General features: G+C 39.8%; 1 protein-coding gene across 1 annotated transcript in view; it reads left to right on the top strand.

Annotated features, from left to right (window-relative positions):
- ARHGAP20 (Rho GTPase activating protein 20) overlaps positions 1–14,138 on the top strand; it is a 211,706-nt gene that overhangs the window by 138,742 nt on the left and 58,826 nt on the right. The window contains exon 6 of the mRNA XM_082244937.1: positions 2,873–2,957. Coding sequence (XP_082101063.1) covers positions 2,873–2,957 — 85 coding nt within the window. The remainder of the gene's footprint in view (positions 1–2,872; positions 2,958–14,138) is intronic.

The following is a 14,138-nucleotide window of genomic DNA, read 5'->3' as shown; positions in this document are numbered from 1 at the left end:
CAAAATACGCTTATTGCGATTTTTTTTTTTACCAAAAATATGTAGCAGAAAACAAATTGGCCTAAAATGTTAAAAAATTTTGATTTTTAACGTTTTTTTTTGGGGTGGGGGGGGATGTTATATAGCAGAAAGTGAAAAATATTGTTTTTTTTCCGCATTTTTTTGTGTATAGCGCAAAAAATAAAAATCGCAGAGGTGATCGAATACCACCAAAAAAAGCTCTATTTATGGGAAAAAAAGGATGCCAGTTTTATTTGGGTACAGCATTGCACGACCACGCAATTGTCCGTTAAATTATCGCAGTGCCGAATCGCAAAAAATGGCCTGGTCATTAAGGGGTCAAATCCTTTCCGGTCCAGAAGTGGTTAAAACTCACCTTAACCACACTGTAAACGTGCCTATGAAAAAAGAACACACAGGGCATTTGATAAATGTTGCCTGATGCAACATGAACCCCTGTACAACACTTCCTTATTGCTCATTAACGCTATAGGTGTGTTAGGGCCCTTTCACCAACAAAGTCCCAAATAAATATCAGAAATTCTCCAGCATTTACCAAAAACTAAAAAATCTGCTTTCACTGCTCTCCAACTGCTGCAGATATTTTACACTTTAAGAAGGGTTGAACACCTGTCCCCTGTAACACTCAGTGGTCCCTCCTGCCAGCATGTATGTCCTATAGAGATGTACGAGCGGGCGGGAGGAACCACTGCATGTAGTGGTAGGAGCTGGTATTCACACACATGGAAATGTGAAAAAACTAGCATCAGGAAGCAGTAAAAACTGATATTCAGTTTTGGGTAAATGTTGGAGAGTATAACCACCTGACAGTTTTTTATATTCCTCAAGGACTATACGGGGGCAGGGGCCATTGGAATGGTAAGTGGAGATGGGCTGGCTTCTTTTCTAAGTGATCCTGTGGGGACAGGCCTAATTTTTAATTTCTCAACTGCAGTCATATGAACACTCTTACTCTATGGCCAGTTTGGAAGGAAGCCAGTTACCTACTATTGGGACCGACAAATCAAATCTATTTACCAAAGCAGCAAAGAAAACCAATGCAAAAGGGAGCCATTTACCCGTATTAAGCAATCATATCCCTTATTTTATTTTTCCGGTAACTGAAAAATAAAACCTCATTATTTGTTATTGCCAGCTGTTGCATTTTTTTCTCCAGTTTTCATTAATCAGCTACGCACATTTCAAGTGTTTAGGAAGAAAGTGAAGCGCTGAGAGTCAACCTGCATAGAAATGGGGGGAATATACAAACTCCATGCAGACAAGACCCTTAGTAAACCACATCAGCCAATCCGCAATCATATTTTCCTGCTTTATCTGATATAATGATTCTGTAGGATGGGTTATTATTTGTTACATTACCATTCCTAATGTTTGCAGTTATGACCTTATTTTCAACATTATTATGCTTTTTAAATTAAATCCCCACATTTGCTCTGAAAATAAGATTTGTATCTTATTTGTATTTTAACGATTATTGTAAATTCCTTACAGATTCTTCCCTGATTCTGTTATGTAGGTAACTGGGACAGGCCATTTAGACCCCATTACATAATTTTGCCCCCAAAATAACAAAATTAAATTAAAACATGAAAAATCCCACAGCTCTGGCTGCAATATTCATCTTCTCTTACTGCTGTGCCCACAATGACCAGTTGAATGATACCCAGCTAGAATTAGTATTTAAAGCGGAGTTCCACCCTGGGAAAGTTTTTTTTTATAAAAATACCCCCGGAACAGTCAGGGCTAGTGCATTCCACAATGGATAGCCTCTGTACTGTCCCGGGTTGCACTTACCTTTTTAGAAGAAATACTTACCTTGAAAAAGTATTGTCCAGCGCTGCCATCTCAGGTGTGGGCAGCTTGAAGCCAGCGCGATCCTCTTCTGTGTCCTCTTCTGTCTTCTTCGGTCCCACGATGCACTGCACCGGCCCCGCCGTCACTTCCGGTGCCGCAGCGTCATCCCTGCACAGCTTCTGGGCATGCCCAGAAGCTGTTTAGCAAGGTATGACGCGCCTGCACCGGAACTGACGTCGGGCCGGTGCAGGCGCATTGATTCCTGGGAGCAATGACGTTCAGCTCCCAGGAATCATTGCAAGCCAGGAAGTGAGGAATCGCCGTGGCCGCCGAGGGGAGGAAGAGGAAGTAAGGTAAGTATATTTTCTTCTAAACATGGTCCAGATTTTAGGTATTACCTTGGGGAGATGCAGACTAGAGTACTGCAATCACTGAGCAGCAAATGATATCACCTGGGATGGATTTCAGTTATCTTGCAAACCTAGCCTGTTAGAGGGCCCTGAGGACCAGGGTTGAGGACCAAGGCTATAGACCAGCCATTCTCAATGAGGGTTCTGTGGAAGGCTTGGGTTTCTATGGTGCTAGGGGTTCCTTGATCTTTGGCGATTGACCTCCTATTTGATGGTGCCTGGCCTGCATTGCTTGGAGGCCAACGCCACTTGGCAGTGATCTTTATAGCTGTCTGTAAGGGAGCATTCTTCCCACTGACCACCAATACCAGGGCCCTTTTTGTTTTCACTGACCCAAATTGAATTGGTTTTAGCAGGGATTCCTCAAGATTCAAGACCTGACATTTTTTTCAAGGGTTCCTCTCAGGTAAAAAGGTTGAAAAATTGTGCTATTGCAGTTGCAAGAAAATGAAACTGGAATTTTGTTGGCAGTTTTAGAAAATCATATTTGACTGTAGAATAAAATGAAAGGGTGATTTTTCTTTAAATAACATTGCGCTACAAAAGGTCTTGTGTATATATAGTATGTCCTGGTAATTTGTATTGTAAATGGAGTATTCCTTTAAGCTTTAGCCTTTTTAACCTTTATTTCTATACTTGCTTACTAGATACATCAAGGAAGAGAAAGAAAACGACCACCCAAAAATCATTCCTTTAAAGATTATTACAAAGGATGTCGGGAACTGTGCCTATGTAAGTGTTTTGTATAAATTCATTAAATTTCACTTAGGTATACTGACGTCTGTAACCCAGGTTAGAAAAATATTTCTCCTAATAACATTCCATTGAACACATTTTCTCAAGTATGTACTGCGCTTCGAGATTCTGCGTGTTCACTCAGTGACTGCCTCTTAATCTGAAAAGACTGAAGAGTTTTTGTTTGGCTAGAGAGATGGCTAGAACCTCTGTCAGTTTTTTTTATTGGTATTCTGCTCTTTTCCCTGGGATGATGGTCACCAAGAAAGGAAATCTCTCTAATATGAACCGTAGAAAAAAATTTGGTTTGGAAGAGTTACAATCAATGCAGTATTTTACATTGAGACCGCAGACCGCAAAAGGAAACAGCAATACAAACAACAAACTAGACATTACACACAATGAGGCCCCATTAAGCAGTACCCTATAATTTATTAAGAAAGGCTCTGCGTCATCATAGGCTATGCATATATGAGCTTGCTTGGCTATGACAAATGATAAGCCGCCTCTATGAAATGCTGTGTTCTATGGTGACACTTAATGACATATCCATATATTGGAACTACATTGTATTCTTTTATACACTAGCTCTGTCTGTCACCCACATCTGAAATTGTAAGAGCATCTAAAGTCAAAATGTTTTTTTATTGTTTTGGTTAGTATTGTGAAACCCCTGCCAGATTTTTGCTGTCTGTCTCAGCTTTGTCTTGGTGACCATTGTCAAGAGAAAACCCAAAATTTTAAGTTGTCAGTGTTACAACTGTCTTAGAGGAGATTTCCACCCACTTCCTGCTGTGTCTATAGGAGAGGAAGTAAAGAAAAATCTCCCAAATGACACAAACAACCTGATAGATGCTTTAACTATCCTCTACTTCACCCAATATGAAGCAAAACATTTTGGTTTTAGATATACTTAATGTTTATCATTTTAACTTGAAGCCTTTTTTAGGAGGACAGAGCAGGAGAACTATAAGTTTATGTTTTCACTAAGTTTAATATAAAGCTATTGCCACTTACTGGCAGCATACATAAAAACCACCCAGAGGTGATAGTGGGTAAAAAGAAGACTGTAATACCTACGTGTCCAGCCTCCCATTCCTGGCACCTTTTTCTGAGCTGCAGTTTTCGGCGGAGTCTTCATGTGACATTGCCAGGAGTTTTGTATGCCACTGTCCCTGCCATGCACTGTGGTTCCTTATGTGGATCATTCTGTGGTCACTAAGGACACATCAGTGATATAGGGCCTGTAGGTCAGTACCATGGTGCCCACTGAGAATGAAGCATCTGATACAGCTGGAAGAAACATGGGTGTTGAAGTTTCTTCTGCATTGCAGGTTCAAGCAGCAGAAGAGGTGAACATGAAGAGGTGTAACCTTTAAAAAATGTGCTGAGCTATTCATCCAGGGAAAACACATGTATATCTGTTCTGTGCCAATCAGGGCAGAAACAAATGTTATTAGGCTATATGCTCTCCAGATCAAAAGATATCCTTCATACGGAAGAGAGTAACTCAGGAAAATATCACATTATGGCCACTAGTTTGAGTTGAGAGGCAATACTTATTTACTATAACTGCCACCTCTATTGTTGGCCATTATCTAGTATTATCCTGATTCACTCATTTTTGTATGAACAAATAACATTCAACCTGAAGAGAAAATAACCTAATAACATTCTTTTTGCCTCCATTCTCACAGATGTACATGCAATTTCACCGGATGAATAGCTCTGCAGTTTTATGCCCTTAACTGCATTCTTTCTCATTGGGTGCAATATTTAGAATTTGTTTTAAGGCAACAGTGCTATTTAAGGTGCAAATACATGTTTTATGTTGAAAGTGGACTCTAAAAGACTGACGTTTTTAAAGTGAACATGTGTATTTATACACAATCCTAATGACCAGCTAGGCAGCCCATCAATGTGACAGAATGGTGGAGAAGGAGAGAGGGAGGCAGGAGGGAGCAACCATTCTCATTACCCAGAAATGTTAAAGATTTACCAGTTCAGAGTGGCCCATCTTTTAGGAGGGAGATGAGAGGTCCCTATACTTTATATATGCTATAAGCTTGCATTTTTTTTTTTTGTATCCTGAAAAGTCTATTTAAATAGGAAAAAAACTGGACAGCGCTGAAAACAAATGTTTACCATTTAGCAGGAATAGCAATGAGAATATTATCTTGTTTTTGCAGTACTTTCTCTGCTTTCGGAATGATAAAACATTTTCATTGTGTCTCCTTAAAATAGTTTAGAATGCAACACTAGTAAGAAACATATTATCAAATTTAACCCAAGGTCATAAGTAGTAACATTTCTTACATTCCATGTTCAGTTAGCATAACTTGTAATAATGTGACTATTTTATCTAATAAAGACTCAGGGTGATACTGGTTTATATTGTACTTTATAGGTTATAGTTAGCCTAATCTATGTTATATACAGTGCTTATAATTGCAGTGTTTTCTGGTGGTGGGGCCATTCCTGAAGTGTTTGTCATTCATCGGATCAGGACATTTGTTTAACATTTTTCTCTTTCACAATAGTTTAGATTTTTGTAAGTTTGGGAAAGAAACAGCCATGCTGTTTATAGAAAGAAATTCGATTTTAACTATTGTACACTAGAGATTTGTGGACATCTGAAATCATGCCTATATAGGCTTGTTGGGCATCTCTTTCTAAGACCATGGACATTACAGAAAATCCCCGCTCCATCGCGGTTCAGTTTTTGCGGTCCCGGTATATTGCGGCTTTTTTTGTAATGTTATTTTACTATATAAATCATTAAAGATGAAATATTTTTGTGTTTTCCATAGCTCTTGCTATGTCTCTCAGTATCTTTTATGTGTTTAAATGAGTTGCTATTGTTTTAAAAGTGTGTTTAAAGACCTTAAAATGCTTTTACACGTACAGTGACAGCAAAAAAAACCATGCCTACAATGCATTTTAATAGGGTTTTTCTATTTCGCGGATTTTCACTTTTCGCGGCTGGGTCGAACGTAACCCCCGCAATGGAGAGGGGTTTACTGTATTTGGAACTTACCTCTCCTTTGGTGCTTCAACAAGCTCCACTTGTCTAGAAATGTTTTCCACAATATTGTATCTGCGGAAATGTGTGCTTATTCATACAAAAGACCATTTAAAGTCAGATACTGAGGGTGGATGAGAGGACCTGGTTAGTAATCAGTGTTCACATTTATGCCAAAGGTTTTTAGTTGGGTTGAGGTTAGGGTTCTCTGCAGGCTACCCAAGTTCCTCCACACCATACTTATTAAACCAAAGCTTTGGACTGGCTTTGTACACAGAGCACCATCAAGTTGAAACATGAAAGCGTCTTCCCCAAACTGTTACCACTAATTTGGAAGTGCACAATTGTCTAAAAAGTCTAAAGTATCCAGAGTGGGTTATATAATTGAATGTAAAATTATAATTCAGGAATCAGGATAGTCTAGTACAGCAGAGTAAAGAGGACTTCCTTATAGTGCTTAAGTCTGCCCTTCTCTTCTTGCCTCCTAATCATTCATTTTGCCCACTGGGGGATGCCATTATAGATATGGGCCAGTAGCAATGTGTGGCAGTGAAGCCTCATTTGCTGGATACAGGCGAAGTAGTCCTCTAACTACTTACCGTGTATGCCCCGTCTCTCTCTGGTAAGAGGCTATATGTGGTGAAGGTTCTCACAAGCGTCTGTCTGCAACATACACCTGGGTGATATGACCCCGCATTCTCATGAACTGTATACCCATCAAGGCTGAATGTGGCTGTGATGTGATTCCCAGTCATTGCTGTTTTTCTTCTATGGGATTTATTGACTGTTCTATTAAGCGCGACTCCTTTCATATCAGTGAAGCCTCATTGTAAGCTTCAACACTTCTCCAATGTGTCAAAGCTTTGTCTGTCAGAGTGGCCTACATGTGTCGTTTGGGAGGCTGCTATAGGAATGATCAACTCTAAGTGCATTTCATATCTGCAGCAGTGTACCCCCTTTACCCTGTGACAGAATATATTTACACAAAAAAATCTAATATTCTTCCACATATTTCATATCTACCAAACATGCCAGCTCACACTTTAGAGGAATTTGAAAAAAAAAACAATAGGATCAGACATCTGAATCAAACATAGGCTCACTATACCCTACTTTACACTTTAGTAAACCAAGTGCGAATATTGCCATGAATCCTGGCCAAGATTTGGGCTTGATTTACTAAAACATTTGAAGGATCTAGGACTTAATCATTCTGAATTCATTAAGAATTGTGCAGGTATGGGTCAGTATATTACTCTAATTTTCTCAGAACAAGTTTTGGCTTAGAAATATGTATTTTCTTTTACTTCCCTCTTTTACTTTATGCTGCACCAAACATAGTTTATGTGTGTCTTGAACTCACCTACACCAGAAAAAAAATCTCTGTTCCTAATATTTCTCCTTGACCTGACATAATGCATGTACAAAAAAAAAAGTGCATTTAAATTCTGCATAAGCAAGCATAAAACACAGGTATAGTGCATTTTATTTTTAATGCAGTATACTATATGTATAACTAGCAAACATAATTTATCTTTTTGACTTTTTAATGTAATAGTAATGATAGTAATGCATCAACCTAAAGAACCCTATCCCATATTGCATGTGTAAAATGCACAAAATCACATGCATTTTTACATTGCAAAGTTTGAATCCAGTCTCAAATGGGGGTCAAGGACTTGTTAGCACCCATGCATTTTAATGCACACGTTTTAATGTGTGTCAACACATGGTTAGCCATTGTCCTAAATAGTGCCAGTTCATACTTGTGTAAAGCGCTGATGTGCCTTGTCCATTTTCTGATGTATTGATGCACGCTTGTTTGATGGTAATGGTAGCACATGAAATGTGTGAAGGTTAATGCGCATAAAAACATACACCCTAAAAATGCATACTAAAATGCTACTTTTTCATAACACTATATTGCGATTCCAGTCTTTAGCAATCAATTAGAGGGTATGGTAACTAATTGAGGTAACTCTTAATAAAGCTTCACTTTTACTCCAGATTTCCATGCTTTAGTTTTTGTAAATCAGTCCCTAAGGTTTTGTCCAAAATGACCCTATTTTTTTTTTTTTTACAATTTCTCCAAAAAAACCTTTCCACACATCTGACTGGTTGATCAGTCTCCATAGTGACAGCAAGGTGTCAAATGCTAATAAGTGTGGGCAGTATTAGCACCAGTCTTGGAGTTTGCGATACACGTGGATCAACTAGTGTGTAAAAAGGAGATTTACTTTCCCTTCATGCAATCCACTTTAGCATCTTGAGTGTGCTCCTCACAAATACTTATCTAAATTTAGTTCATGGGTCAGGACCTTTGCTGATAATTACCCCACATTACATGACAGTTCACAGACAGTTTATGTTACACTTAATCTTCTTTATTTCAGCCACAGCCTACTTCTTTAAAAGTCACATACAGTATAAATGCTGCCAGATTTCTCCAGCTGCAGTTACATAAAACTGTCCTTATTTGTGCTGTGCTGGGAGACGCTGTACAATAGACGCTCACTCATCAATTCTGGGCTTACACAGACATAAAAGGAAATTGGAGTATATTTTAGGAAATAGTAATTATAACTTATTTTTATAAAGGTCACATTTTTATACTTTTCATCATTTCTTTTGTGTATTCATTATTTTTCTTGCTGGCACATTACATCAAGAATTATATGCTATATCGACAAGAGTTTTTGGACACCTGACCATAATACCTCTATGAGCTTGTTGGACAACCCATTCCCACATTAGATGAAGACCTTCCAGTTCATCCAAATGGTGTTCAGTAGGGTTAAGGTCAGAGCTCTGTGCAGGACACTTGAGTACCTTCACACTGAACTCATCAAGCCATGTCTTGTGTACCATATAGACCTGGTTTCCGGGCTTCGTGCACAGTGGCATAATAATGCTGGGACACAAAAAGGCCTTCTCCAGACTGTTGTCACTAGGTTGGAAGCAAACAATTGTCCAAAATGTCGTTGTATGTTGTAGAATGACAGTACCCTTCACTGGAAATGCCTGAACTCACTTATTAGGAGAGGGAAGCACATACATTTGGCAGTACTGTCAGCTCACTATGGGATGTTAGGAGCTTGGCTAAAAATGCAGAACTACGAATGTATCACCGAGACACACTGCCATGTTTTGCCCAGACATACACTTTGAAACCTATATACAGCCTTGGTTTTAAATTTGTGTCTGTTACCCCATTGAATAGATTTTTCCTCAAATTTCCTCATATTTTGTCCGAGTGACACATGTACCAATAATAGGGCAGGTTGCTATTGTTACGGTGACAAAAAGGCACAGACAGTAATAAAAATATTATCAGAAATTCTAAATCGTCCTAGCTCTTCCAAAGAGGAGTTTATTTTTGTGTCCATGTTGGAGTGATTTCCTCTCACAAAGTTTTGGCTGGATTAGGATTTGTCCTATGTACAGTATCTCACAAAAGTGAGTACACACCTCACATTTTTGTATATATTTTATTATATCTTTTTATGTGACAACACTTAAGAAATGACACTTTGCTACAATGTAAAGTAGTGAGTGTACAGCTTGTATAACAGTGTAAATTTACTGTCCCCTCAAAATAACTCAACACACAGCCATTAATGTCTAAACCGTTGACAACACCCCTAAGTGAAAATGTCCAAATTGGGCCTAATTAGCCATTTTCCCTCCCCCGATGTCATGGACTCGTTAGTGTTACAAGGTCTCAGGTGTGAATGTGGAGCAGGTGTGTTAAATTTGGTGTTATCGCTCTCACTCTCTCATACTGGTCACTGGAAGTTTAACATGGCATATCATGGCAAAGAACTCTCTGAGGATTTGAAAAAAATAAAGAAATGGTGCTCTACATAAAGATGGCCTAGGCTATAAGAAGATTGCCAAGACCCTGAAACTGAGTTGCAGCACGGTGGCCAATACCATACAGCGGTTTAACAGGACAGGTTCCACTCAGAACAGGCCTCCCATGGTCGACCAAAGAAGTTGAGTGCACATGCTCAGTGTCATATCCAGAGTTTGTCTTTGGGAAACAGACGTATGAGTGCTGCCAGCATTGCTGCAGAGTTTGAAGGGGTGGGGGGTCTGCCTATCATTACTCAGACCGTACGCCGCATACTGCATCGAATTGGCTGTCATCCCAGAAGGAAGCCTTTTCTAAAGATGATCCACAAGAAAGCCCGCAAACAGTTTGCTGAAGACAAGCAGACTAAGGACATGAATTACTGGAACCATGTCCATTGGTCTGATGAGACCAAGATAAACGTATTTGGTTCAGATGGTGTCAAGCGTGTGTGGCGACAACCAGGTGAGGAGTACAAAGACAAGTGTGTCTTGCCTATAATCAAGCATAGTGGTGGGAGTGTCATGGTCTGGGGCTGCATGAGTGCTGCTGGCACTGGGGAGCTACAGTTCATTGAGGGGACCATGAATGCCAACATATACTGTGACATACTGAAGCAGAGCATGAACCCCTTCCTTCAGAGACTAAGCCGCAGGGCAGTATTCCAACATGATAATGACCCCAAACACACTTCCACTTCCAACCACTGCCTTGCTAAAGAAGCTAAGGGTAAAGGTGATGGACTGGCCAAGCATGTCTCTAGACCTACACCTTATTGAGCATCTATGGGGCATCCTCAAACAGAAGGTGGAGGAGCACAAGGTCTCCAACACCCACTAGCTCCGTGATGTTGTCATTGAGGAGTGGAAGAGGACTCCAGTGGCAACCTGTGAAGTTCTGGTGAACTCCATGCCCAAGAGGGTTAAGGCAGTGCTGGAAAATAATAGTGGCCACACAAAATATTGACACTTTGGGCCCAATTTGGACATTTTACCTAAGGGGTGTACTCACTTTTTTTGCCAGCGGTTTAGACATTAATGGCTGTGTGTTGAGTTATTTTGAGGGGACAGAAAATGTACACTGTTATACAAGCTGTACACTCACTACTTTACATTGTAGCAAAGTGTAATTTCGTCAGTGTTGTCACATGAAAAGATATAATAAAATATTTACAAAAATGTGAGGGGTGTACTCACTTTTGTGAGATACTGTGTGTTCAGTATTTATGTCCTAAAGAGGAGTTCCAGGTATGGATATTTTTTCGACATAGTTACAGCTTTGATCAATATAACTATGCATGTATCATTTGTGGCAGATACTCCTGGAAGGTGGAAATCACTGAAGTAAACCCCAGGCAAGCAGTAAATAAACAAATGAAATGCAAGTAGTTAACCTTCCAACCTCAGGCAATCAGTAGGTTGCTGACCACTGCAGATGCTCACCACCAAAGATACAAATGAAGAGAGGAAGATGGTGGCACACCACAGTGAAGTCAAAATCTTAGAAGTTTTTTATTATCACCATGCCAGATAAAAACACAGGAACATAGTTGACGCATTTCACACAAATCACTCATACATACTCATAACCTGCCAGAGGATATGTATTTGTGTCCATTCATTTCGGACTTAAAAAGCCCCACCACACAGCTCAGCTCTATCGGGCAGGGGAGTAGACCTGATTTTTCTCTGCTGCAGTTAGGTGAAACTTAGAGGTCATATCCCTCCCCCCAGAGCCTTTGACTGGACAGTGAAAGGAGAAGCAGCAAAATGATTAGTTGTCTTCACCTATCAGTGTACTTCTTGTTACTACTTGTTAGCCCAAAAAACTCAGCACACCTGATTGGCTTCTAGTCCTTCCGCTCCCTCTCCCAGGCTCAGGTCCGCAGTACGGTGGATTGCAAGTGCCAAATACCAGTTCAAATTCAGGTATTTGCACTGCTTGTATATCTAAAAAAAATAATTAAATAACAGATGCACTGCCTAGAGTTTCGTTTTATTTTGTTCTACTTTACGCCACACACATAAAAATAACCTCAATGGAGAATCGTCAGACAGCTGCCTTTAATTGGTGATGGGTCAGTGACGACTATCCATTAGCATGGGTTCCTCTTCGGCATGTCTTGCTTAGTATCTTAGACGTGCAAAATGTCCAGAAGTTGCCACAATTATTTCTAGACTGACAAAATGTGGCATATAACCTAATCTATTCCTGGTGCCAGATTCGGATCATCTGACCTCGCCGAGTCAATCAAACGCAAGGACCTTAGGGAAAATGAATGTATCTCCACAGCATGTTTACTTTGTAATCTACCCCAATGTTCCACAGTTCTATTGTCATTTATTTCAAGTGCTGTGCGCCCCAGGCTTTAGGCTCTGCTGCGTTTTCATCTGCTGCTGTGAACTCTAGTAAACTTTCTTCTGTTATATTTAGCAGAGTTTTGTATTAAATGCATAAAGTGAACCTGCCTATCTTCTACTAATCGTAAAGTGAACCTGTTGCTAAACGTAAAAGTTTTACTGATGCTGTTTTCCAAGAGCTCACTCACAAAGTGCCTACTAGGGATGAGCAAAAATATTTTTTATTTTCTCTGATATGTCTGCAAAAAAGCATGAATATTTTGGCAAAATGCATGGAGGTAATTAACAAGATTTGTGTTGTTTTTGATGGTTTTTAAAGGCAACCTATAGTAAAATATAAGAGGCTGCCATTACTTCTAAAATTGTTGATTGCCTTGCTATATTACCGGTGCATTGGGCTCAATAATTCCTAAATCACTAACCAGCAATAAGTGTCAGGAAAAAAAAAAACACTTTTTTTTACTATTATTTTATTAAGCAGAGAGATCTTATATGACTAAGCACTATTGGATGAAACGTGTTGGAGGGGGTGGTTTTCATACAGGGACTGCTGTTGTTGCTTTTTGAAAAATATATTTTTTCAAGCACCTTCACCTACAGTAAGTAGCTGAATGAACAATATTTGCTTATTCAGAAATCGATTGTTTTGCACAGGGCTTTTTTTTTTTTTCAGCTGGAACTTGGTGGAACTCAGTTCCACCACCTTTGGCTCAGGCCCTCTGTTCCCTGCTCACCACTATCACTTGTAAACACAGAAATCCAGCTTTTGTGTTTACAAGTGACAGCTTGTCTTCCAAATGGCTCCCATAGATCTGATCTCCTGAGTGGCTCCCACTAAGTGCAGGATGGGGACAAGAGAGATGCAGGTGCCTGTGGTGCAGTGAGGATGCCGACAGCCCCACTGGATGATCTCCCCGCAAGTGAGAGAGGTGGAGCCCCCTACAGAGTGCAGGGAGGTACTAGAGCTTGCTGGGTGCTTCAGCTTAATGCAACAACAAAAGTAAGGTGGAGGATGGTGGAGCTTTTAGGGAGGGGGGAGAATAAAGGGGCAGTGGAGGGGGGGGGGGGGTTGCATGCAGAGGTCATAGCTGAAGAGGGGGGAAAGTGAGATGTGGTTAGGGATTGCAGAGGTATGCAGCTATTGAAGAAGGCTGAACTCTGCACTCTGTGCGTTGCGCACCACTGAATTCTGCAATCTGTATGCAGCGAACAACTGAACTCTAAACTCTGCACTCTGTACGCAATGCATCCTTGAACTCTGCACATAAAGCACCCCTGAACACTGCACTCTGTATGTAATGCACTCCTGGTATTTAATACCCCTTTAAGACCCTTCCACTGTTAGTGAAATTTGACTACAGCCACTATTTAATGTGGCTTTGAGGGTGTGTGTGGGGGGGAGGGGGATTTGGGGGACCGTGGTTGAGTTCCTGCACCTATTTTCTGAGAAAAAAAGCCCTGGTTCTGCAGTAAAATTAATTTTGCACAAACCATGGCACGTATCCCTAATAATCCCTAATAATAATAAGTATTATTATTACTTTTAAGTTTAAGTAAATCACTTTATGATGTGGTTAAGGGTCCACTGAATGTAGGCACATTCTGCAAAAAAAAAAAGACCTTGAATTTGTTCCATTTTTATTCCAACTTGAATAAGTATTCAGTGAAAAGGTACAACATTTTTTAAACTCAATTCAAGGCACAAAAATGTATAAATGAAGACTTCAAAAGCCAACATTTCATAAAGGATACAAACAAATGTATATAACTTAAAGTGCTCTATTCAAACATTTTTTTGTGTTTTTCGAGTAGGAAACAGGTTATTAACTTTATCACTTTTTTTGCTGTTTGTCTCTCTTTGAGAAGTTTTTCATTCACTTCTTGTCATGCTGGAGACACAATAGGAAGGTTAAGGAATTCTCTCCAAAGTGAAGGGAAATCCT

The sequence above is a fragment of the Pelophylax lessonae genome (assembly GCF_965119305.1).
Source record: "Pelophylax lessonae genome assembly, chromosome: 2".
NCBI lineage: Eukaryota > Metazoa > Chordata > Amphibia > Anura > Ranidae > Pelophylax > Pelophylax lessonae.
The sequence above is the reverse complement of the archived record's forward strand: the minus strand, read 5'-3'. Positions and strand labels throughout refer to the sequence as shown.